The following is a 24,841-nucleotide window of genomic DNA, read 5'->3' on the forward strand; positions in this document are numbered from 1 at the left end:
CGCTGCCGGCGCCCTCGGGCCCGGGGGGCGGACCGCGCCGTGCCGCCTCGGGGCCGGGCCGGCCGCGGCGTCAGCCGTTGCCGTGACGGAGCCTCCTTCAGCGGGCCCGGAGCGGGCGGCGCAGCTGGCGCCGCCGCTGTGGTTGTTGTAGCATGATGATGGGTGATGTCTCCTTAATCTAGGGATAAACAAAAAACAAATTTGGGGGGGGGGGGCTGTTTATCTCCTTAAAAAAATAATAATAATTTTTCTCCCAGATATTTTTTTCTTTTATAATGAATGATCCCAGTCACTATTTCAACATGAGAATAAATTTGAAATAGACCTGAGGCCTGGAAGCTGTTTTAGATCTTAAATCTCTGGACTGTGTTTTATATTAACATGAAGACTTATGTGATTTTATTGTATTTGAGAAAAGATGGTGTGAGGAGAAAAGAGATTCTACAAGGCTTTTTAGCCCTTAGGTTGTCTCATGGATGGAATTTGAAAAGGGAAATAAACTGAAAACTTATAGTGCTCTGCCAAAGTTTGTAATCATTTCTTTTTAAGTGATCTTGATCTTAAATCAAGGTTCATCTTTCTAAAATATGCACTATTCAGAATCTGTTGGGTGAGTAGAGCAGAAAATAAGGCTAAATTATTAGCTTGGCTGCTTTTAGCCTTTGGTCTTCTACACACCGAGAGCTTGTTAAGACCTGTACGAAAGTCATGTGAAAGATAGACTACTGCATGCTAGGGAAAACTGTATAATATGAATATATAAAATTGTGTAGTATAAATATTTTATAATAATATAATTGTATAAATTGTATAATCCTGAGTTTTTGTGTCATGACTTCAAGCACTTATAATGAAATACAACTTCCCATCTTTCCTTCCCCTCTTCTATCTGCAAAGATATCGCTAGTGAACAACGCTTGACTTATCAACGTATGCAACTACTGTGTATGGTCCAGGTCATGCCAGCAACAATCTTTAGCTACATCTGTAGCTTTAATCTAGAACAAATCTGTGATGCTGCTGAAAAGAAAGTGAATCAGGCAACTGAGTGATTCAAAAACTGTTCATTCTCTCTCTTTTTTTGGGGGGGGAGGGGGTCATTTTTCAGCCAGATCACTTCTGTCAATTCACTTATGATTCAGCAACACAAATACCTCTGCTGCCACAGGGGTAGGAGGGAAGGGAACCAGTCATCCTCTCCAGCAGTGGATTCATGCTGGCTTAAGCCAGATAGCTACTCACTGAGCTAAACTGCCCCAAATCATAACCTTTATCTTTGATCATACTAGGTATATATTTTTTTTAGTGCCTTTCTGCTTTACATGTGAAATGTGCAAAACAAATTAAGAAAGATGATGCAACATTCCTTTAGCACCAGAAGATGAAAAGGAATCTTAACTGAAATTGAATAGCATTAAGGAAAAATGAGAGCACTGTAGAAGGATAGCAGGTTCATTGAGAAAGTTCATAGTTACGTTTTTAGAGAATGGAATCTTTCTAAAAATTTAATCTTAAAACTTATTTCTGGCAGTAGAATGTAAACAGGTGTACAGAGATGGAATAAGGAAAGCCTTACCTTTCTTTTATTTTTTTCCTTCTCTGTTTTGTCTTCATGGAGGTGCTTAATACATCTATATAAAAATCAGGCTGTGCTTTTTTATCTTGAAACATTTACCTGATTTTTAACTTAACTTTATTCTGCTTATCTAGCAGTTGGAGCAAATGTTGCAGGCAGACAAGAATGATGTGTTAAAGAAAGCTCTGACTTGTGGTGATGTATCATTGATTGAAGAACTCTTAAACTCAGGTGAGGAAAGTGAATTATGAAGTTGAATATTTTTAATTTTCATTAGCAAGACTTCCCATGCTTAAAAGTTTCTCACTTTAAAATAATGTCTCAGGTGCATGTAGCACTATGTCCATGTTTCTGATACAGGATATAGACTCTTATTTTAAAGATGAAGGTACTTTTTTTTTTTCAGTGACTCAGCATGCAGTATTCCAGTAAATTTTATCTGAATTATATTTATTTCATGTTTTCAGTCAGGAGTCTTGAATATTGACAAAGCTATAATGTGTGAACTATGAAATAAAGTGTCTCTTTGTTTTCAGATGCATCTTGAATCTGAAAATCTCCTGTTACAAACACTAAGTTTGAAGTGGTTTAAATTGAGAATGAGAATTCACTGGATCTTTTTACCTTGATGTTGAAGGTTGTATTGCTGGGGGTTCTTTTCTTCATTTGGTTTTTAATGATCCCACAGTTTAGAAACTCCATGTTGTTTTTCTTGCTCATCAGCATTATTGTGTTTCTGGTGTGCTTCATGTGTAATACTGCTGTCTTGGCAACGTGACTGGACATTGTGATTCCAAAAGGTCTAATAATGTTTGTATGGCATTTGTCACAGTTACAAATCATGACTAAAAACTAGTTCGTTTCAACACTAAAAGCCATTCTCCCTGTTTTTGTTACTCAGTATTTCTCTATAATGTGTTTCTATTATTCAGTGTTAGGAGGATTGGATCACTTATTGAAGCATCCAGGGCAATCAAAACTGCATAGCTGAATAACCTGCCTAGCGATAATTGTCAGGAAGTTCTGCTTCAGCAAGCAAGCAGAATATAGTAGCAAAGAGCTTGTTCTCTGAGAAAAATCTGTCTTATGGCTGGAAGAAAGCAGATTCTTAGTTAGTAAGGTTTTTCTGAGTTTTAAAACAATGTTGTTACTTGCCCTTTTAAAAGAAGGTTGTTTTTTCACCTCAGTGAGGAGTTATTTATTTATTTATTTATTAATCAAAACTACTATACAGGCTGAAACTCAGAAACATAATAATGAGTGAAATGCACCTTATCCCTTGCTTTGAGAAAACCTGTTCTTATAGGTAGAATTTTTAGTGATGTCTGGACATCAGGTTGCTTAATTGTTTTGTGTTACAGCCTTCCATTTTTAATTCCTTGTAACTCACTCAAGTGTTAATAGTTCACACCGAACCTTTCCATGTTGATGCCCATCACATAATGGGTTGTTTTACACTTTTAGAAGATGATGATACAGATCTGTAAGAACATAAGGTCAAGCAAAAGATTCCTGTAGCTTGGTATCTTGTACCCAGAAATGTACAAGGCAAAGTATCACAAGAAGATCTATAAATTTCCTAAGAAAATGGCTAACAGGAAAATTCTGACACATCCAATACTGCCTCTGCAGAGCAGTAGTAGGTAATAAATCTCAAACTGGGAGATGTTTCTGGAGAAAGGTAACACTGTCCTCCAAAATATCTGTGCTCAATCAGATGAAATCTTTACCTCTAAATTCAGTCACTTCTAGTGTATGTTCAGTAGAGTTTATAGGAGGCTTGCTATTAGCGCTTGAACAAATTCCCAGTTTGTGTTGGACAGGTGGATTTCCTAGCAACAGTTGTGGCTATTCTTTCAAACAGAACAAGAACATGTCATCTTCTGGCTTTCTTAATGATTGACTGAAGACTCTTTAGTGCTGAGGCAGTTTCACAGGCCTCCTTTAAGAGATGGACAAGCACAAAATGGTAGCGTACTAAGAACAAGTTCTGAAGTGTGTCACAAAATAATGCAAGCAAGTAGCAGGTGCAAAGATGACTTTGAATGGCGTGTTAGTCTGCTCTGGGGGTAAAATACTTTATACCGTATAATTCATATATTCATTTTCCTCAGATAGAACTAAATGTTATGACCTCACAACAGTTTGGGCTCATTCAAGGTGGCATATACTCCAGTCATATCCTCATTCCTTTTGTCAGCAGTCTGTTCCATCCCATCTTTGCATGTGTGCTGGAGCTCATCTGATCTTGTGTGAACCAGTTCAGGGAGCTAAAGTAGTAGCAAACTATGTGGGGAAAAAAAGTGGATAACTTTCCAGCTGGGTTGGAACTGTGAACCCTGAGTAAGATGAGAACCATTGCTGGTCCAGCAGCAGGAGACATCTACAGCTCTGATTAAATTTAAGGTATTGTGTGAACCACAGCACAAAGTGCTGACAGACTTTAAATAAATATATACTTCTATTAGAAGTATCAGAAGAGAAATCTTTTGGTATCAAGCACTTTACAACTTCTAGGTCAGATAAATTCAGTCTGAATGTGAACAGATTCTAATATTACAAGCTATTGTTAAACTAAACAAGTCTTTCAACATCTCAAGATTTTTGGCGTCAGTCACGGAATTATTTAGCATCTGTGTGTGGAATCTGATCATAGGTTTTCAGACATTACCTTATTAACCTTTTGAATCTGTGATTACATTTTTGTGTATAAAAGCAACCTTCCTACTATTACTAATATTAGCCACAATCAGCAGAGTATCTGAAAGAGGTACTGGAGAAACTGTACTAATCACAGAAGGAACATCATTTTTCCCTTGCTGTTCTTTTGCTTCACCATTATTCACGTGTTTCATATAGTTTCTGCTCTAGGGCAGGTCTGGGGCCAGAATATATTTCTCCCCATTCCTAGTTAAAGATAGAGGGAAGAAAGTTGTCTATAACTCAGATGCATTGTGACTCAGACTGTGTGATACTTCAGGGCACTCACTAGAGAAACTGCAGGAGTCCATGCATGAAAAACAATCTGTAAAGCAATTTGGACATTTTGTTACCAGAAAGACCATTTTACTTTTGGAACTTCTTAGAAAAAGCACCAGCGTTGTGGCAGATACTGGCTGTTATATATCTAAAGAAAGCAGTGAGGAAAATATCCTGTCCCGAGCTTGAATAAGTCTCTATATACATCCCAAATAGCTCTTTTGTCACTATTGTTCAACTATATATTAAAATTAAAACATCTTAATGAGAGCTTTAGTTACCTGGTCTGCTTTTCCTCCTAAGAGGAGAAGTAACTTCTTAACTCAAGGCTGACAGAGTGCCAGCTTTCCAGCGCTCATTTCCTACTAGTGTTGACTCAGTTGGCTATTGTATATCAGACTTTCTAGATTCTTGAGCTGACTTGGCTACAAGGAAATTCAGATATGGCTGCTAAGGAATGCTTAGTGGAACTCCTTGTAGAACTTTGTTCTGGGCCTTATTTTGTATGCTACAAGAAAACTGGAATGCTGTGACATTAAGGACTGCAGCTAGTATGTGTGTGCCACTAAAAAGTTTTGCCTGTGATTTCTGTAGCTTGCTGGAGATTAGAGATGCTGGAATGCTTCAGCACCTGGCATTCATTGAAAGTTTCCTCTTTAAAGATGACTTCTACAGCTCCAGTGATCTTAAAATAGTCCAAGAATCAATCTCAGGGCAGTGACCTGTTAATACCTAAGCTTGGCTGACTTTGACTTGCCATACTGAGCACATCTTTGACAAATTACCAAGGCAAGGAGAGTAAATATACATTTAGCATAAAAAGGTAGCATGCAGCTTGACCGTCACAAATTTCTTAGGACAGTTGTGTTTTTTCAGAGTCCTCTCTTGTAAATAAGTACTTCTGACTATCTAGAATCACTGTTGGGCTAATGTGAAATCAGCTAATGGAAACTAAGTGTTGCAGAGGAAATAATCTTCTGAGGAAGAACTGAAGGAAAGATGGTGCCTCTTAGAATGTATAGAGATTTTTATTTGAAAGTTGTCAAATGAGTCTATACTTGGTGAATTTGGGCAGACTGGCGGGCAAGGTTGCTTTTAGCTGCAGAGGAAGGTGTGGCTATTATACGGATTAATGAACAAATCTGGTGATTGTGACTGAATCATGCATTATCTTCTATTTTTCTGTTCTACCAAGATAATACTTTGTTGGTACTGAATGCAAGACTGGCCTCTGCTAGCCAGCTGCCTTGGAAGGCAAAGAATAGAAGGAGCTCTGAGCAGGAAAACCCTAGTCAATATGGTCCTAATAATAAGAGGAGAAAGTTGCTCCACAACAAATCACTTGATTCTTTGGCAAGAATCAAAGTTCTTGGGTTTGCTTGAAGAAAGCTATAGTACTTAAGTGGAGAAAACAGATATTCTGTGCACTTCTCTGAAATTATTTTTGCTGATAAATGTATCCCTTATATATTTTTTTTAATGTAACTTTTCTGTGGTGCTTAACTACTTGGATAAAGAACTGGGCTTCCTTGGGGTCAGTTCTAAAACTTGTTTTCTGGTACTCCAGATGTTTTAAAAACTGTTAAAAGATGTTTAAAAAAACAGCAATGCTATAAGCAAGACTTTTCTCTCCCTAGGAGTAAACACAAGTGTAAGCACAAATCAGTAACTATGGTAACTATGTATGTTAAAGTGAAGTTTATAAAAATCTGTGTTTATTTTGGTATAACTTTATGATTTTAGTATCTTAAATTTTGACAGGTATAAGCATAGAATCTAGCTTTCAGTTTGGATGGACTCCCCTGATGTATGCTGCCAGTGTGGCTGATGTTGCAGTAGTGCGTCTTCTCCTGGACAGAGGAGCTAATGCAAGCTTTGAAATAGGTAAGACGTGAATGAAATTAGTGGTCAATACTCTCAATACCAGACATTGTCCTATCCTTATTCTCTGTTTACTTATATAGGAAAAAAGCAAGGTCCCCAATGGAACTGGGGCCTAGACTAGATTTCACATCCAAAATTGCAAAATATAGTCAAGATGCATTGACAATGTAATAATAGTAAGTAGCTGCTTGCCCTTGAAAACTCAGTGGGGGGCACTTTCTGTGATGATGTGTACACCATGTTGTGCTCTGTTAGCTAGTTTTTAAAGTAAAAATTATGTTCTTGAAACTGCTGAATTCAGTTGATGTTTTTTCTTCGTCTCTCTGTCTCTCTCTTCCTGCTCCCCCGCCCCAGTGCTTTTTAAAAACCAGCATTTGGAAATACTTGCTCAAGAATTACAGGATAAAGTTGCAGAGTAGGAACATCAAGAATTAAAGAATAAAGTTGCAGAGTTAGCACCTCCTTAGTTTGTTCCTGTCAGGAAGTATGAACATGCAGGAACCAACCAGAATCCGAAAGCAGGATTGGTAGCTACTCTTGTTAAATACTGCAATATATGATAAAAGACATGGGCCCACTCCAGAAGTTTTCAAAATCTAGCCTAATCTAGTCTAATCTTCTAATAGCTGTAATGGACACTTCTCTTCCAGCTGCGTTTGTTACAGTTTATTGCTCTCCAGCCCCTCAATGCTGGCCTTTCAAATATGCCAGCTGACCTGCTCTTGTGATTGCTTATTTCAGACCACAGTAATAAAGATGTACTGTTTTTTAGGTTAATTTTTTTTTTTTGACTACACAAGAGCAGCTCAAAGGGCAAATCTGAAAGATGGTAACAAATACTAGGAGTTCTCCTTTGACTGTAGTTGAAGAAATAATTTGCCTACAGGAGTAGCTGTCCAGTTCATGATAAATTAATGTGGACTTTCTCTAAAATAATTTTTCTATTAACTGAAAGCTCTTCTTCAGTGTGTTGCTAGACCACTTTTTTTTTTTTTTTTTGCAAGAGTTTAATGGAATTTCTAAAGTAATACATCTGATCACTTCCTCTGTCAACTTTTATGGCTTATAAATAACTTTTTCCTGTTTAAACTGTGGTTATTTTTCTTCTCTTTCGTTCTGTTGGAAGATTTGTCCAAGCCCAAGAAAAGACTTTGCAATACAGAAGAAACTAATTTGGCACACAATACTAAGTTCATAAAAACACTGATCTTATTTTCCAGTAACTTGCCAATATTTTTAGTAGTAGTAGACTGAAGTGCAGACGGTACTAAAAAATTTCTTGAACTTCCTAGGGAAACTGATCAGAGTTACGAGATGAGAGTAGATTACCTGCACCAAAAGTGATCATGTCTTCTCATTGCTATCCTTGTAACCTACTTCAGAGAACTTCATGTGGCTTCCTACAACCCATACCTGCTTACAACATACCTTGTTTATGGCTGTAAAGAGCTACAAATTGGACAGACTTCTCTGGGCAGCAGTCTCGGCTGAGCAGTTAACCGACATACAGGGTATTTTTTCAAAGTGTGGCCATCAGTGTTTGCCCTAAGTGGCAGTTTGCTAGGATCAGGTTTCTCAGCTTGTTTCCCTTTTAGCGTGTGTAGGGAAACAGTAGCTAGGTCCTGTGGGCAGTAGAATACGGACCAGCTAGGAACAGCCTTGCAAGTTGTTGATTGATTTAGGTCAGGCCACATGTGTTCAGTAACAGCTGTGCCTTCCTAAAGTGGTACTAAAATCACTAGTGTTGCTGGTTGTTTTATATCAGCTGGCAATCAGTTAAGTTATCCTATACTAATAATCCTATAATGCCTATAATCCTAATAATGGCTGTACTAGTAATCATCTCTAGTCACATTGCAATCGTTCTTTGCAAGCTGGTTACTTAATTCTACCCTAATATTAAAATGAACTTTGGTAGTCATGAAGAACAAGGAACTAAGCGTAGCACTGAACATGTCATGGGATCAGAATGCAGCATCTCTGAGAAGTAAATTCACTAGCTCTTCTAGATTTTTTTTTTTTCATTCAGACTGAACATAAACTAATCTTTTTTCAGTCTTCATCAATTTTTCTCTGCAAAAGAAAAGAGAAACCTGATTATTCCTGTGCAACGTGCTCTAGGTGACCCTGCTTGAGCAGTGGGGGTTGGACTAGATGATCTCCAGAGGTCCCTTCCAACCTCAGTGATTCTGTGATTCTGACATGTTTCTTCCCCTTCTTTTCCTCACACCTATGAGCTCTGGGTATGCTACACAGAAATCAGTTTCCCACTCCTTATCACCATCTGAAATACTGAATACAAATATAACTACAGTTTCCTTCTAGATACCGTTCCCAGACTAATAGAGCTTATCACTACCTTTTGTTTGAAGTCCTTCTGTCAGCTTTCAGTTCATGTTATTATTGATAACCATGTTAAACATTCTGAGTAAGAATCTGTCAGCCAGTGTATCAAATAGTTTATTAAAATGTTAATTGCTTACTGTTCAGGAGTTTAAGTGACTCTGTGAATTCATTTAATATATTGATTTGTGTATGTTAGAACTTCTGCATGAGGTAGTTGAAAATTACAAGATGGTATGTAAAACCCAGGTGAATTTAAACACAAAACTCAGGTTTTGGGTGTTTGTTCAGGGACTAAAAGTGTTGAGACTTGGATATTGGAGTAAAGTACATCACTTCAAGTTAAAAATTTGTTTATTAAAACCTGACCTCAGCTGAGAAATAAAAGTACTAGCACATACACAGTCTTAAAATTTCTACCAGAAAGTTAGAAAATATGTTGTAATACTTCATGGTATGTTCTAAGATATGTACAGTTAAAACTGTATTTGTTAAAACAAAATGTTAAAGGCATGTTTGAACTTGTATGCAGGTTTGTGCAACAAGCAAAATGGGCAGTCACTCAAATGGCAGTCTTCTAATTGCCGCTAGAGCCAAATAGCTCACTAAGGTCCTTGATGTGTGCTGTTTCCCACATCTCTATAGGAGAACCGTGGGAAGGGAGATTCCCCCTGCTTTGTGGACAAACAGCTGCAGTGTGCAATTCGGATTCATGACCAAAGGTAGAATGTAACACCCAGCTGGCTTCAGAACTGGAGCAAATACAGGTTTCTCCTCACTAGTCTTTAAGTATTGTAGGTGTGGAAAAGAACATCTATAAAAACATTCTTTTAATCCTCCTCCTGCCACTAGTGCACAGTAGTAGTCTAGTCTAGTTTAGAAATGTAGTTCCTTCTCTTAAAGCCTTTTAGTAAAGCCTTGTTACTTGAACTGTCCATTGTATGGGCCTCCATCTTCTCTAAAACTGATAGTGCTAGTGAGTGATAAATATATTTCATGCACTTTTTTTGTCCATTCTAGTTAACTTCCTCTAAGCTCTTTCTTTCCTTGACTATTTCCCTTTTTAGGGGTTGGGGGATGGGAAATGAATCTGCTTGTATGGACCAGGATTTGAGAAACAAGCATCTAAAGTTAAACTTCTGCTGGGTTTTTTGGACAGCCAAGAAGCATCCTCATCTTCAGTAGGGATAGATGCTCTACCACTTCCATTTCCTCTGAGTATCTTCTGTACTCAGATGCCTTTATCTGACTTGATAATTCTTCCATTTCCCGAGAGTCTTAGTGTATCAGAACCTAATTAACTGAATTATAACAAGAGTAAAGGCTTTGAAAGGAAATTCTGGATCAGCATTGTGTTTATGTATGCAATTCTCTAATTTTTGAAACAGATAAGTACACTGTGCTGATGGCAGCATGTACTGCACATGCTTTGGAGGAAAAGATCTTGAAGACTGTAGAACTACTTCTGTCAAGGAATGCTGATCCTAACCTTGCTTGCAGGTAAAATCTGTTAATACAGCCTAAAATTTAATATTAATACACAGAGACATCCTTATAGCCATAACTGTTGCCACAGATGATGTATACTTCATTCTGTATATAGTATAGACAGCGGTGAAGTTGCAAAAAGCTGAAGATGAGTGTATGGTTGTTTTTCTCCTAGTATAGTTATTCATTTGAGTAAATAATAAAGTGTGATCAGTTTTATCAAATTAGAGTATGTTCCCCAGCTGAACAAGATATAAATTGAGGAAAAAATAAATCATACAATACCCTTCGTTGCCTATAGTATAAGTTCAAAAAATACATCCTCTGCCCTACCCAAATCACATTTCCCCTTCTGTATAAGGATGTGGGGTAAAAGAGTTAGTTCTTAATTTAAATTCACCACTTCTTTTTGAGCTTTTTATGGGTTCCTAGGTATATTCCTCTGAGAGAGTCACCTGTGAAAAAGTAAATTCCTGTGTAAATAAAATACATTTCTTCCAGTGCAAGCATGATTTAATCTCCTTTTAAAAAACAACAGCTTGTTTCTTGAACTACCACTTCATGCCTCAGCAGTCTGAGGCAGTACATTGTGAGCTATCTGTAGTTGCATAGTCTGATGCAGTGTTTCATTTTGCATTAAAAAGAAAGAAATTCTGTGTTGACCCAGGATAAACTGTCTTCCTTCTGCTGGGAAAAAAAAGAAGATAGTGTTCTGGTTAACTTTGAGACTGCCTGTTCTGCACTTAACTAAAATTCATTTTTTATACTACTGCTCTTTTACCTCTTCACCACAGACTAAAACTCTCATTACCTGAGGTATCTGGATTGTGCTTCTCTTTTTGAAACATAATTGGGAGGCCCCTTTGTTCTCCTTAGTAGAGTTCAGATGTTTTGTTGGGCCCTGAACTTCATTCTAAGCATAGCATTGATAGGCAGGGAGGAAACACAGTTATGCTGAAGTGTCACTGATGTGTGATATTAAAAAAAAAAAAGCCATTCATTTTTATCAGATAAGGGTCATGAAAGAAGGGAAGCTTCAGACTCTGAAATAATTACATATTGTTGCCCTCAGATAACTGGGTGTTGCATTAAACAATCTGCTTGAAAAAAATGGGGTAAGTCTCTGCATCATTAAACTTTGTCCTGAGTGCTTGAAAATGTAAGCCAGAGTGCAAAGCTGCTAGTTTACACTTAAAGGCCTTTGGCTAAGCTTTGGAAAAAAGTTTGGATTCTGACACGAGAGGAATTTTAAGGGCAAAACCTTATTTATAAACTTAGTGTATGTTATGTGTAGTTGGTTTTATATACAAATATTTATTTGTTATCTTTCTTTGCACCCTAAGACCTTGTGCTAACATATGAGTTATGCTTGTGTACATCAGATTGTGTACATCAGGTTTTTTTCACTTTTGGAAGAATAATCTTTCTCAAACAAAAAGATAATGTGACGATCCAAATTTGCACCAAACAAGAGTAGAGGTTAGATAGCTAGGTCTGGATTTTTCAAAAATCTTTGTGCTGCCCTTTTTCCTTTCCAATACCTGACTTCTGTGCTTGCTGCTCCATCATTAGAACAGAACTACTTGTTCTGAAACGGTAGGAGGGAATCCACTAAACCTGCTCCTGTGAGGAGAAGGAATCAATGCAGACCTGAGTGGTGCTCCAGTCCCACTTTGCCCATGCTATTATTGTTCTGCTTTTCCATATTATCCATAAAAGGACATCAGAATTGTCAATGAGTTGAGATTATTGTGAGATTCCTTCGTGTGTGATCAGCTTAAGGAATGTATTAAGAATTAAACTTTATATTTGGTTGTCTCAGCACTTAAGAACCAGTATCATTCTAGGAAGAACAGAGTTCAACTTCTCTTTTGTCCACCAACAACTGAAATGTGTGTGAATGCAAAGCTGAGTACTTTGGTGTAGTACAGAAATGTTGGAATTTATCCTCTCTCTGTTGAGCTGGCAGGGCAGCCTGCATGGACTCTTGATTTCGCTTGATTTGGAGATGATACACTGAAACTTACTCTTTTTTTTTTTCTTTTCCCTCTGATTCATTAAGTGTGCATGAGGTGGAAGTACTAGTGAGAAATCTCAATCAGATTTTTGAAGTGCTGTCTAAGAAAGATAATGTGTTTGGAAAAATAGAGTACTGAGGCGATGGTATCAACAAGTAGAGTAACTTTACTTCTGGTATTTTACTGAATCAAAATCAGGGACTAAATACTGATGGCTATAAAAAAAATTTTGTCTGATGAGAATGGAGTGTATCAAAGCATAAGTGCTAACTGAAGAGGTTTGAAAGATAAACAGGAAAAAAGGTAATCATTAGGTAATACAGGAAGGTGTTGTAAGATGTTCTGTAAAGTCTCTATAGAGCTACTATACCATCTGTGCTTTATTTAAGTGAATACTACCCTGATAAATTTGTTGTGCTTGTCTTGCATCATTCACCTCCCTCCTGGTCTAAAATGTAATGGTATACTGCATCCTTTTGTAAGGCCAGGAAAAAGTTAAGCAGTCTTTTCTTAAAACTCTTTTTAACCTGCAGTGCTTTCCTGAAAGTACATTGGTTTAATAATGTTAAGCTGTTATTTCATTAGAGGGTGGAGGAAAAGGTATGACCGACTGATAACTAAATAACAAAACTGCTGCTAGGACTGCATTTAATAGCATGTGTAGTATACTTGGGTTTTGATGATGACATCCTCCAAGTTGTTGTTTAAAGTAGTGTAAAAGAAACCTAATGGTTTTGCACGTGAGGAGAGTATTTTGAATTGATGGTTCATGCCAGTAACTGTGTTAGAAGAAGGTACAAATAAGCGAATGAGTGAAACCTCCTATATTTTGAAATAAGCTCTTTGTCTCTTGTTCTGTATGGGGTGTGTATTGGATTTTGTTTCTGTTTGTGTGGATTTTTTCTTCACTCTTAATTTCTAACACAATCAGGTCCTGCTCAGTGACCAAGCCTCCCCTTAAGTGTTTCTGCTGTGAAACAGGTTGAAATTCATGTATGTTTGAAGAAAAGTGTTTAGAAATTCTTCAGATTTTTAGGTGAATATTATAAAAGGTAGACCTTTGTCTTTATAAAGATTTAAAGTTGAGATTGAAGCATACTATCATATACATGAATGCATACACGTTAAAATATAATCATTATTAAAGTATGGTATTCGTTTGCCTAGGTATGTTCACTTATGCTTACATTCAGAGTAGTTTTGAGGAGGATCAAAAATGCTTTACAATGAAAGTGTTAGTCTACTTTGCCCTCTTGAGAAGATGATAATGGAAGGGGGAAATGTTCATCTTAATATTGCCCAGTTCAAAAGGTAGGTCTCTTTTTCAGGTTGCATACTCAGAATAAAGCAATTGTGTAACACTTCAATTTTAGCAAGATATTTATTGCTGCTGATAAGATAGTAAGTCTGCACTGCCACATAATAATTTCGAAGACCTTGACGTTATCATTGTGTGATAGTTAACGTTTGCCAAATGACAAATAGTACATTTAAGTATAGGTAAATAGCCTGGGAAAAGTTACTGCATTATAGTGCATTTTATGGCAAGAAAATCGGGGCATTTAAATGAAGTTTAATACTGATTGAGTAAAGATCTTTGATCTACTTCAGAAAAAAAACAAGGTACCTTGTGATTACACATATCTCATTACTTTCTGAGAGTTTGTTATTCTAGCACTATGAACTCAGAACAGAAAGACATGCTTCATTGTGTTGCTCACATATCAGCACAGAGGGACTAAATAAAAGAATTATATGGGGGGAGAGCAAGTATATTTACCTAAGTACTGTGTGCAGATGGACAATGTTCACAAGTCTGTTCCCTTTCCATATCTGAATTAGGAAAAAATCACAACAGCCATAAATGTGTGACCAAAGGGGAGAGACCCAAAGAAAATCAGTCGTACAAATGAGTTTGAAAGGGTGACTTTTAAATGCAAGTGTTGAGGCTTATTCATCAGCTGTTTTGTTCGGGCAGAAGAGTCTAGGATTGGAAATAAATGATTAGACCTTTCCCAGCTAGTATTGACTGTACAGTGCGACCAACAGACTTAGGAGTGTTGACCACAGATTCTGGGCAGAGGTAAAAAATACTCAGGGACGGTGCCAATGTTAGATGCTGGTTTTGACAGAAGTATTCTGAGAGGAACAGTGTCCTCTGATGCCTTGGAATGTCACCTGAGCAGCCGTTGTGTCACACAAGAACAAAACTGGTATTGGAGTTCATTAGCATTGTATCAGCAACATTCAATCCCAAGTATACTAAAATTATTATTTGTGCTACTAGCTTACGCTTTTCATGGCTTATTTGCATAATACTTGGGGGGGGGGAGTTGGTACAGAATTGTTCTTTCGTCAGATAAGTGGAGTATATTTCCCATGCATGTTCTGAATTTCTTGATTGGAGACTTTACCCTTACTTTGAAAGTAAAGTTGAAAACACTCAGAGGTTTCTGATCCTGTGGATAACTCATTTGTTTTATTACTTTAGATCAGAATGTGCCTGTCCTCTTTATCCCTAGCTAGACCAGCTTGCTTGTAAAAATGTGATGGGGTGAGGCAGTAGGAGGACAGAGAAGGATGAATGGAAGCGTCATAACATAGAGTTCTGCCATGCTCTTTTTGTTATCCCTTTCTTATTCACTCCCTTTTGGGGGAGGGGGGGTCATATGAAAATAACTTTGTAGCTGTCTACCTTTTCAACTTCTATGTGCTGGAAAACTTATATGGGTATCTCTTTTATTTTAAAACAATCGTGTAGACAGAGTTAAGAAGCAGAAGGATATAAAACTGGCAATCTGAAATGAAACTTAAAACTAGAGATCCTGAAACTAAGCCTGCCACATTTTCCAGCCCCACCTTATTAGAGCTGTAAGTTGCATTCTCCTGTCAAGTTCTGCTTCCAGAAGGTAGAAGACTCTCCTAACTTGCTCCAGTAGGTGGTGCTTAAGAAAAGTGTCTTGCAGCTCACAATACACAAGTATGTTCTTCCAATTCTACTTGTTGTATAGGGTTTCCCACCTTCCCCCTTAAAATCCCAATAAGCAGAAAAGGAGCAAATAGATTTCCTTTGGTTGCTGTAGACACACTGTTATTGTTTCCTTTCTCAGTTCCAAGCATAGTACACAGTGCTGGAGCGATGAAACTGGTGCCAAGAACTTCTGAAGATGCTGCCAGGTTGTTTGAAGCAGTATTCAGTTTGCAGATCAACAGACTAAAAGATTAGAGTGCCTCGTAGCATCATTTCCTTGTTTTGGGATCTCAAGAAGAAAAAATTGAGGAGAAACACTAATCTACTGTATTTTTTCCCTGATGTTAGTGATGCAGCGGTCTAGTTAGTAAACATCCATCCGGTTATGAAACTTTAAATATAGCTTACACTTCTCAAGATCACCAGCCTGAAATACTGAATTTTCCATAGAAATCTCCCCAGTGGGAGGTGACCTGTGTCTAGAAGGAAGGCATCTTCCCCCTCATTCCGAAATCTTGTAGGAAGACAATTTTTTTTTTTTTTGGCAGAAGAGAGTAACCTAAGAATATATATTGTCAGGTGTGGAGAATTCTGCACCACGAATTAAACTTAATAATATAGACAGGTACTCAGAACATTTTCCAGTGAGAAAACTATGTCACTGTATTACCTGTTTTTATCATGGCACATGGTTATCCAAGCTGGGATGCTCCAAGTGATGATAGCTGTCAGGACTATTCAGCTCTGCTCATTTGCTTGTGATTGTGTTTTTCTCCATTATTTTGACAGGAGGAAGTGGGCCTGTAAGAAAGTCTCTTGTAAGTTTGTATAGATGGATGGTCCTGAGAACTGAAAAGCCTTCTGTTTTTATCTTTTTCTCCAGACTTAGCATAAAAACAGGGAGACTAAAAGATAAAGAATAAGACCATGCAAATGCCTTGTTTTTATTTAGATATTGCATAGCTGGAAGCAAATACAGTTAGAACAAACATTGTGCTTAAATGACATTAGTAAGTTGCTTGTGTCTTTTAAGGTTTGTATTTGTTTTACACTGAGTATCACTTGAGTATCGTGTTCAATATGAGCAAAAACAATTTGGCAAATTGTGCCATACAAAAGGGCTTTTCAGGTATTTGGAAAAGAGGGTCAGCTCCATGCCAGATTACTGAAACTAGAGTATCTACATGATTTTTCAAAATGACCAACGGATTCTTTAGGTCAAACATTAATGCAGTCTTTTATTTAGATGGTTATCACTATACTTGCTATGTACATTTTTTAGACTGCAGAATAAATTGTGCAAATGCATTTAAATTCTCTTCAGGTTTAGCAAGAAACACTGGATTTGGCATCTTAAAGCTTGCTATCTATTTGGAGGGGGTATCTTGCAGAGTTAGCAAAACAAGATTTGTTTTCCCTAATGCTCTAGTCTCCCTCTTGTGGACATACATGTTAAATGACCTTGCTTTCTGAGGTGGTTATGCAGCATGTCTTAGGCATTAAACAGTACCCATTCATATCTATTGCTGTATAAATGCAGTTTAATCACATTTCCTACTCCAAAACAGTAGTATGCCAGGTCGGCTGTGACATCAGACCAGATTTCTTAGAGCTTTATTCAGTCTGGTCTTCAGTCAGGTGGAGGCAAACCTCCAAGGATGGAGATTATACTACTTCCACGGGCAACCTGTTCCACTGTTTGACTGTCCCCCTTGGTGAAAAAGTTGCTCCTCACATTCACTTGGAACTTCTGCTTTTGAAGTGTTGATAGAATAAGTTGAATTAGTTTTAGACTGATGCAAGTCTGTTTTCATTACATTATCAAAAACCTTTCTCTTTCTGAGCGTATGTCTTGGGAAGGCCTAGTTACCTTTCATTTTACTTATCTCTAAATAATTGACTTTTCCCTATCATAAGGGTCTTTCAAATTTATATGTCTGGAATTTTTTCAGTTGGACTTTTAACTGTGCTTGCATGAAATGAAATACTATCTCTAGAGACCTTTTGTGAATGAGAAATAGCAAAGAAAGATGAGCAAGGCCTTAGTTCTAGTAATACTCTGGAAAGAAGCAAAAGTCAGTATTTTTAGGACACCCGCTTTGGTTTACATATGCTTTTCAGGGTCCCTCTAGTGGTCGCTATTGAACTCATTAAGCAGCACAATGTTGGAACAACGGAGGAATGTTGGAAAAACTTTCCTCCCCTCAAATTGCTTCCTACCAAAATAGAATGATCTTTTGCCAGTAGATTTTTGCCATAGAGCTATACATTACAAACAATGCATAATATTTTTGCTGTAAAAAAATTGCATTTTAAGATATAATAAATTATAATTGAATATCATCAGTAAAATATTTTCACTCAGAATTGTTTATAGTGATCAGAAACTAGACATCCTTCTCCTCCGATACTACATATTTTTCAATTCCATGATATAGTGTTTTTCCTCCAAAAAATAAGTGTGCCAGACATCTTGAGAGATATTTTTCTAAAACAGAAGCTTTTCAGCAATATTTTTTCTTTCAAAATCTCCAGAGCAATTCAGAATTGCTTCCTCTTATGAGCTTCTCAACAGAAAAATATGCATCTGTTCAGATCAATAGACTGTGTAATGCTTTGGGGGTAGAACAGTAGAAAGGGTGGTCTTTGTAAGCACTCACTTCAGCAGTTGCAAGTAGTAGTAGTATGTTGGAGAGAAAGCATCAAAGCAAACAGTTCTGGGAATAGAAAACAAAGAATGGGATAAAGGACAAAAATATTTTAATGTGCATTTGGAAACTTAAGTTTTTAGTATGACATTTTTAGGTAATTCTCGGAAAACTCCAAGGTACATACAGAAGGATTCTGAATGTTAGTAACACTATAGCTTTGCGCACTGACAAGTGATATGACCTGTGATTCTTTTGCATATACTGTTTTTACCAGAGAGGGTATGCAGGTATACACATAGTTTAGTTTTTAAATATTCAATTTCATTTTACAACATGCCCTCCACAACTTGAATATTTCTTTTCAGAACTTTCATTTTAAATTAATCTGTATGTAAAATTTGTCACTTAAATTGTGTTCTCTAAAAATAATTTTTTAAGTAAAATGTAAAAGTCTGCCACTTTTTTGGAATGAATTTTGGTGGAAAAAAGGTGTATGGATCATTTGTTGATATTCTGTGCTTTTAATAAAGTAGAGTGGAGACTATAATCTACAACTATACCCATTTCCTTCTCATTAAGCTGCGGTATGTGCTAAATGAGAAGTCTGCCACTGGGTCTGTGGTAGCAGCAGGAGAAGGGAGAGGGGGATAAAACAAGTCTTTGAAAACTGGTTTCATGTACTTCAGAACCAGAACAAAAATGTTTTAGTCACCAAGTTACTGTAACACTTCCCAGCTGGGAATTGTTAAGGTTGTTTGTGTTTTAATGCATTGCTTGAATTCGGAGATGATAAAACACCAATGTATTCTTCAACATTATTCTGCAGAAGTACTATAAGCCTATATTCTAAACTTCTGGAAGAGACTTGCTTTGTTTTGTTTCATCATTGTCCAGGAATACAATTGACTTTTGACTTCCTTTCAATTGGAGAATAAATACCAACTCCTAAAGCATTTTAAAACTGCTATTTGGAAATAAATTACTTGAATCTGGAAGTTCTGTTAAATTGAACCATGTGCTGAAGTGTGAATATGGCATCTCAGGCTTTCATTCTCTGCTTTATTGTTCTATAGGACAGAAAATCTTTACGGAATTGGGGTGCTGTACCTGATTATGCAGAAGGATTTTGACATCTTGAAATCAGTGGGGTTCTTTTTGTTTGTTTTGTGATTTTTTTTATTATTATTTTTTATTTTTTTTCCCCCTTCCCCTTTCTTTTCAGGAGACAAATGACTCCACTGATGTATGCAGCTAGAAAAGGCTATCCTCAGGTTGCTGCTCTTCTTGTTGCTCATGGATCACACATAAATGCCCAAGATGAAAATGGATATTCAGTAAGTGATTTACTTCTGTGTCTTGTAACTAATGATAACGTTTTTAAAAAGCAGGAACCCATAAACTTGTTTCTAAGTATACCTTAGAAACAAAAATACCCCCAAATCCTCATTGTTATACTCTTCTGCTTTACACCGCCTTGCTAGATTAGGTTAGGTTTTACTCTTTAGAATAGGTTTTACTCTATTTGTCTTTGATTCTGCCACATCAGAAAAATTTTGGAAGTCGTATCACTGAACCTCTTTTCTTTTTTACTCCCTATGCACCTAATCTCGCGTGGTTTGCCTATCCTGAGTACTTAACTGTGTGTGGAACTGTTGTGGAGCACAACATTCTGAGAGCTGCCCAATATGCAGTTTCAGAGTTCTGTTGGCTACTTACTCTTGAGATTCCCCACTGTGGTCCTGCACTTAAAAAAAAGCCTCTGTATTTAAGTAGCCTTGTAAAGGAAGATAATCTTAATTTGTGTAGAATTCTACAGTCTGTCAAGTGGGCTTGTAGGTGTAGTAATGTATATGAAAAAGGTCTCTTTACAATGTGTATAAAGTAAATGAATTAAATCTGATTGGAACATCTGTCATTTATACTTAAATCTTGCATTCTACCTCTTAATTGAAAGTCTTAAGGTGCTTTACTGTGACTGTTTTCTCTCATGTCTACTTAAGAGTGTCTAGTTGAGTGTAACATTAGAGTTAATAGTATTCCAGTGACTTATAATTTGCGGAGCTGTTCTTAATGTGTACCTTCTGCATGAACTGGTTTTTTTGTTTGTTTTCCTCAAAAAGTTATGGTCCTTTTTTTCAAATATGCATGGTTTCACTTGGTAAAGCAAAGTTGTTCTTATGCAGGCATTAATGTGGGCAGCACGCCATGGACATAAAAGCATAATTTTTAAGTTGCTTGAGCTTGGAGCTGACAAAAATCTACAGACTAAGGATGAGAAAACAGCAGCGGACCTGGCAAAAATCAATAAACATTCAGAGGTATTTGTTTTTCTCTTTGAAATGCAAATCTATGTTTTGCCTCAAAAATCTGTTCTATTAATTGTATTACTTCCTTTAAAAATATTATTGAATTAACTGAATTATATCAGCTAGTTGAATACATATGCTGATACATTTATGTAGATTATTTTGTTATACATTGAATTTTCATGGTGCCTTACATGGTAATGTTTTTGTGGGAACCTTTTTTTCAGAATTCTTAACTTTAGATTTTCAATACATAGCAAGAGATTATTCGTGTTAATAATTTTGATATGAGATAGAGTAAAATACTTGGGCAGGCAGGAAAAAGACCCACATTATGTGGAAGAAATCAGATACCAAAGTAAATTGCAGTGTGAAACTCCTGATTGAATTTGCAAGTGAAAAGGCTGAAAACAAAGATGGGTTTGGGGGTTTGGTGGTATGTACTGGCCCTCTTCAGAATCGGTGTTCGGGGGGAAGACAGTCTAAAGAAAGGTAAATTGGTCAAAAAATCATTGGAAGAGCAGCCATTAATTATTGGAGTAAAGAGAGTGCTCCTGAACACAGAATATATTCTTCTAAAATAGATGTTTACTGTTGTTACCAGATGATGTGCGGTGGATCAGTCAGATTTCTGCGTATTTTGTCTTGAGCTGTTGTTACCAATGAGGTGGCTTTTTGCGGTGGCAGATGGCTAGAGTCAGCATCATAGAATATCAGTTTCACTTAGAATTTAGGACTTGTTCTTTAAAAGTGTGTCATTCAGTTTGGTGAATTGTGGCTATTTGTTCTGCTGCTGGACTCCAGGGAAGTAGGCAGGAACACAAATGGTAACTATGCACAAAGCTGTAGGTTAGCAACATCAGCATCTGAGGTTGTGATCTGTCAGCTCAGGTTACTGAAAGGAGCTACAAATTCTTTCTGCATTTGGTAAAGGACATGTTAGTTCAGCAGGCTGTTGCCATATCATAGAACAGGACTCTCTGACTTGGAGGTAATACAGGCTCCTCACACTTAAGAGATGGATCTTGCCTCATTGCCTCTTGACCTGTGACATGCTAACTTTCACACAGTTACTGCAAAGTCTTACAGATGGTGCTGAGGTACGTAACTTCTTCCAGCTTGGGGGTCTGCTCTTTGGACTGTTGACAGCCCCTTGCGTTGTCAAAAAGATTATGGCTACAAAAACTACATCTGTGAGGGGAGGGTTTTTTTTCTCACATATGTATGTACGTATGTATACATATGGGTCTATATATGCACATGGAAACATGTTAAAATAGGTACCTGCTGCTCTTTAGAAAACTTACTCCCTTGAGTGTGTAGAACTCCTGTCTACAAACCACAAAAATGGTCATGTTGGTGTATTGTTGTTTCTCAGATGATGGGTGCTAACTTTTTTAGACTGCACTACATATTCTCTTTTGCTCTGTGCCAGTTCATCACTGTGCTGGAATTTGGTTAATTCAGAAATGCTCTTGATAAACTCTGTGGGCTTATTCTCAACTCCTCATTGTTGTTTGTCATGGAGAAGAAGAAATAGTATACGTTCATGTTCCCTGTATGTAATAATTCATGATAGAACTCTTTGTAGTCTTACTTAAGTGCAATTTTTTATGCATTATTTGTTTTAGATTTGAATAGTAATTGATTCATTTTGGCTTTTTTCAGATTTATAGTTTACTTTCTTTGACTGCAAATCACTTGCAAGGGAGATACCATCAAATGATTAAGACAGAGACTGTCTACCAATTTCTGACAGCTGTTCCTGACCACAGAGTTGGGTAAATACATAGTGTAATTTTAGATCGTAAATTTTCCTAAGAAGTTGCATTTATTGATAACATGATTAAGTCTTACTGATATATATTGTGTATTGCATGGAGTGCTACCAAGAGTCCACAGTGAGTATATTAATGTACTGTCATTTAAGACCGCAGAGTTCCTTTACATTATGCATAAAGAGCATGCTCTATACCTTTTCTTCCTCTCACTTACTGTGAAATGTAACAGAGGCAAGGTCCACTGTAACTTCAGTTCTTTTCAACTCTGTTAAGTCTGTTATGCTCTCCTGCTTGGATACTCCTTGGTCTCTGGTTAGCGTCATTTGGTGTTAAATTTTTGATGCCTTCCTAGAATGCCTGTTTTCAACTTCATGCTGCCAGAAAGAGCTATATCCCATTTTTCACACATGTATTCAGATACTTATATTACCTTGGAGAGGGCAATACACCTGAGGAAGTTTGTGTTAAATATGAACAGGAGTTCATACTTAACACTTAAGCTCCAGAACCTTCTGTGTAAGCATGCCTCTGACTCGGAAGCTTTCAGGTGTCCTACGACCGGACTCAGCCCCTGCTTCAGCTATTCTGAAGACCTCAGATGTGGTTTTGACCCAAAATATACTGGCTAAGATGTCAAAAACAAACTATCCACTTTCTTCTTGAGCTGCATTGTCCTGAGAAGGCAACTTTCGGGGCCTGTAATTACTCTATAGTCTGCTCTGATTAGTCTGTGGTGATTCTCTATCACTGCTCAGTCTAGTCAAGCTTAAATAGAAGCGCCACAGTGTTGCATCGTTATGCTGATGTCACATCGCTAGGTAGCAGTTCAGACTACCTCAGTGCCACCAGGCTGTGTCGTTAAACGAATGCACGCATCAGTCAGGTTTTTATCCTCCAGTGCTTCAGCCATTATCATCCTGGAGGTACTTTTTGGAGCTGAAGGGTGAAAGTTTAACATGTTAAAGTCCATTATCTCTGCTGTCCTCTTTGTTCTTTCATCTTACTATTTATAGGTTCCTGAAGGAGTTGTTCTGGGCATATCTTCCTGTCCATGAACCAGTTCTCCTGTGGGATCCTAGTCTTCTCCTTGGGAATCATCTTTTGAATTCCTGGATGCTTGCCATAAAGGTGACATTCCTTGTCACTATTCAGCCAGCCCAAATATTGTGGTGTGGTGGGGTTTTTTTGTTTGTTTTGTTTTTAAAGACAGAACTTATTTTGTGATCCACCCTGAATTCCTTCCTGGGGTATCATTTGACTCTTTTTAAATAGTTTGGTCTTCTAGTATTCTTCACAGAGACTCATACTCTTAGATAGAATCTGTACTTTGTGACCTCAGTGTTAGGAGGGATCTCTACCTTTTAATAAGTTTAGGTTATTTAGGAAGTTTCCCAGACTTTCTAGTACAAGGAAACACACCAACACCATGTAGCAGTTATTCAAGTGGATTTTGTGCTGGCCTGTAGAAACCTGGCAGTGGCTAGAGGACATTCTACCAGTATCTGGGTAATCTTGATAAGCTTTTAAAATAAGACACTGAAAACGTTAAGCCTACTTACTTTGTGGCAGCCAGATGTCTAACTGCAAATGTTATGTTTATTAGGTGATTCTTGTGCTTCAACAATTTCACAGTGTGCCCAGTGGTCTTTTTTAAACTCTACCAGTTTAATCTACACCAGATGAGTAACCTGTTTGTCTTTATCAACGGATGTTTTCTGGCAATTTCAAGGATTTTTCATTAGTAGTAGCCAGTTCTGATATTTCATAATTTTGATCATTTTTGATGATTAGTAGAAATCTTGGTTTCAAAAGACAATCTCCTGGAATATCACAGAATCACAGAATGGTTGAGGTTGGAAGGGACCTCTGGAGATCATCTAGTCCAACCCCCCTGCTCAAGCAGGCTCACCTAGAACACGTTGCACAGGATCACGTCCAGGCAGGTTTTGAATATCTCCAGAGAAGGAGACTCCACAACCTCTCGGGGCAACCTGTTCCAGTGCTCTGTCACCCTCACAGTGAAGGAAGTTTTTCCTCGTGTTCAGATGGAACTGTCTGTGTTTCAGTTTGTGCCCATTGCCTCGCGTCCTGTCGCTGGGCACCACTGAAAAGAGTCTGGTCCCATCCTCTTGATACCCTCCCTTCAGATACTTGTACACGTTGATAAGATTTCCTCTCAGCCTTCTCTTCTCCAGGCTAAACAGGCCCAGCTCTCTCAGCCTTTCCTCATAAGAGAGATGCTCCAGTCCCCTCATCATCTTTGCAGCCCTTCACTGGACTTGCTCCAGTAGTGCCACATCCCTCTTGTACTGGGGAGCCCAGAACTGGACGCAGTACTCCAGAGGTGGCCTCACCAGGGCTGAGTAGAGGGGGAGGATCACCTCCCTCGACCTGCTGGCAACACTCTTCCTGATGCACCCCAGGATACCATTGGCCTTCTTGGCCACAAGGGCACACTGCTGCCTCATGCTTAACTTGGTGTCCACCAGCACTCCCAGGTCCTTCTCCGCACAGCTGCTTTCCAGCAGGTCAACCCCCAACCTGTACTGGTGCAGGGGGTTATTCCTCCCTAGGTGCAGGACCCTGCACTTCCCTTTGTTGAACTTCATGAGGTTCCTCTCTGCCCAGCTCTCCAGCCTGTCCAGGTCCCTCTGAATGGCAGCACAGCCCTCTGGTGTATCGGCCGCTCCTCCCAGTTTTGTATCGTCGGCCGACTTGCTGAGGGTGCACTCTGTCCCTTCATCCAGGTCATTGATGAAGAAGTTGAACAAGACTGGACCCAGTACTGACCCCTGGGGGACACCGCTAGCTACAGGCCTCCAACTAGACTCTGTGCCACTGATC

At 38.0% G+C, this 24,841-nt stretch overlaps 1 protein-coding gene across 1 annotated transcript in view; it reads left to right on the top strand.

Moving 5' to 3' along the window:
* Positions 1-24,841, top strand: part of ASZ1 (ankyrin repeat, SAM and basic leucine zipper domain containing 1) — a 44,919-nt gene that overhangs the window by 2,640 nt on the left and 17,438 nt on the right. The window contains exons 2-7 of the mRNA XM_026064512.1: positions 1,711-1,807; positions 6,317-6,439; positions 10,171-10,282; positions 19,133-19,244; positions 20,094-20,228; positions 21,885-21,997. Of these exons, the coding sequence (XP_025920297.1) occupies positions 1,711-1,807; positions 6,317-6,439; positions 10,171-10,282; positions 19,133-19,244; positions 20,094-20,228; positions 21,885-21,997 (692 nt within the window). The remainder of the gene's footprint in view (positions 1-1,710; positions 1,808-6,316; positions 6,440-10,170; positions 10,283-19,132; positions 19,245-20,093; positions 20,229-21,884; positions 21,998-24,841) is intronic.

Source organism: Apteryx rowi, unplaced genomic scaffold (genome assembly GCF_003343035.1).
Source record: "Apteryx rowi isolate R43461 unplaced genomic scaffold, aptRow1 scaffold_219, whole genome shotgun sequence".
In the NCBI taxonomy this organism is placed as follows: domain Eukaryota; kingdom Metazoa; phylum Chordata; class Aves; order Apterygiformes; family Apterygidae; genus Apteryx; species Apteryx rowi.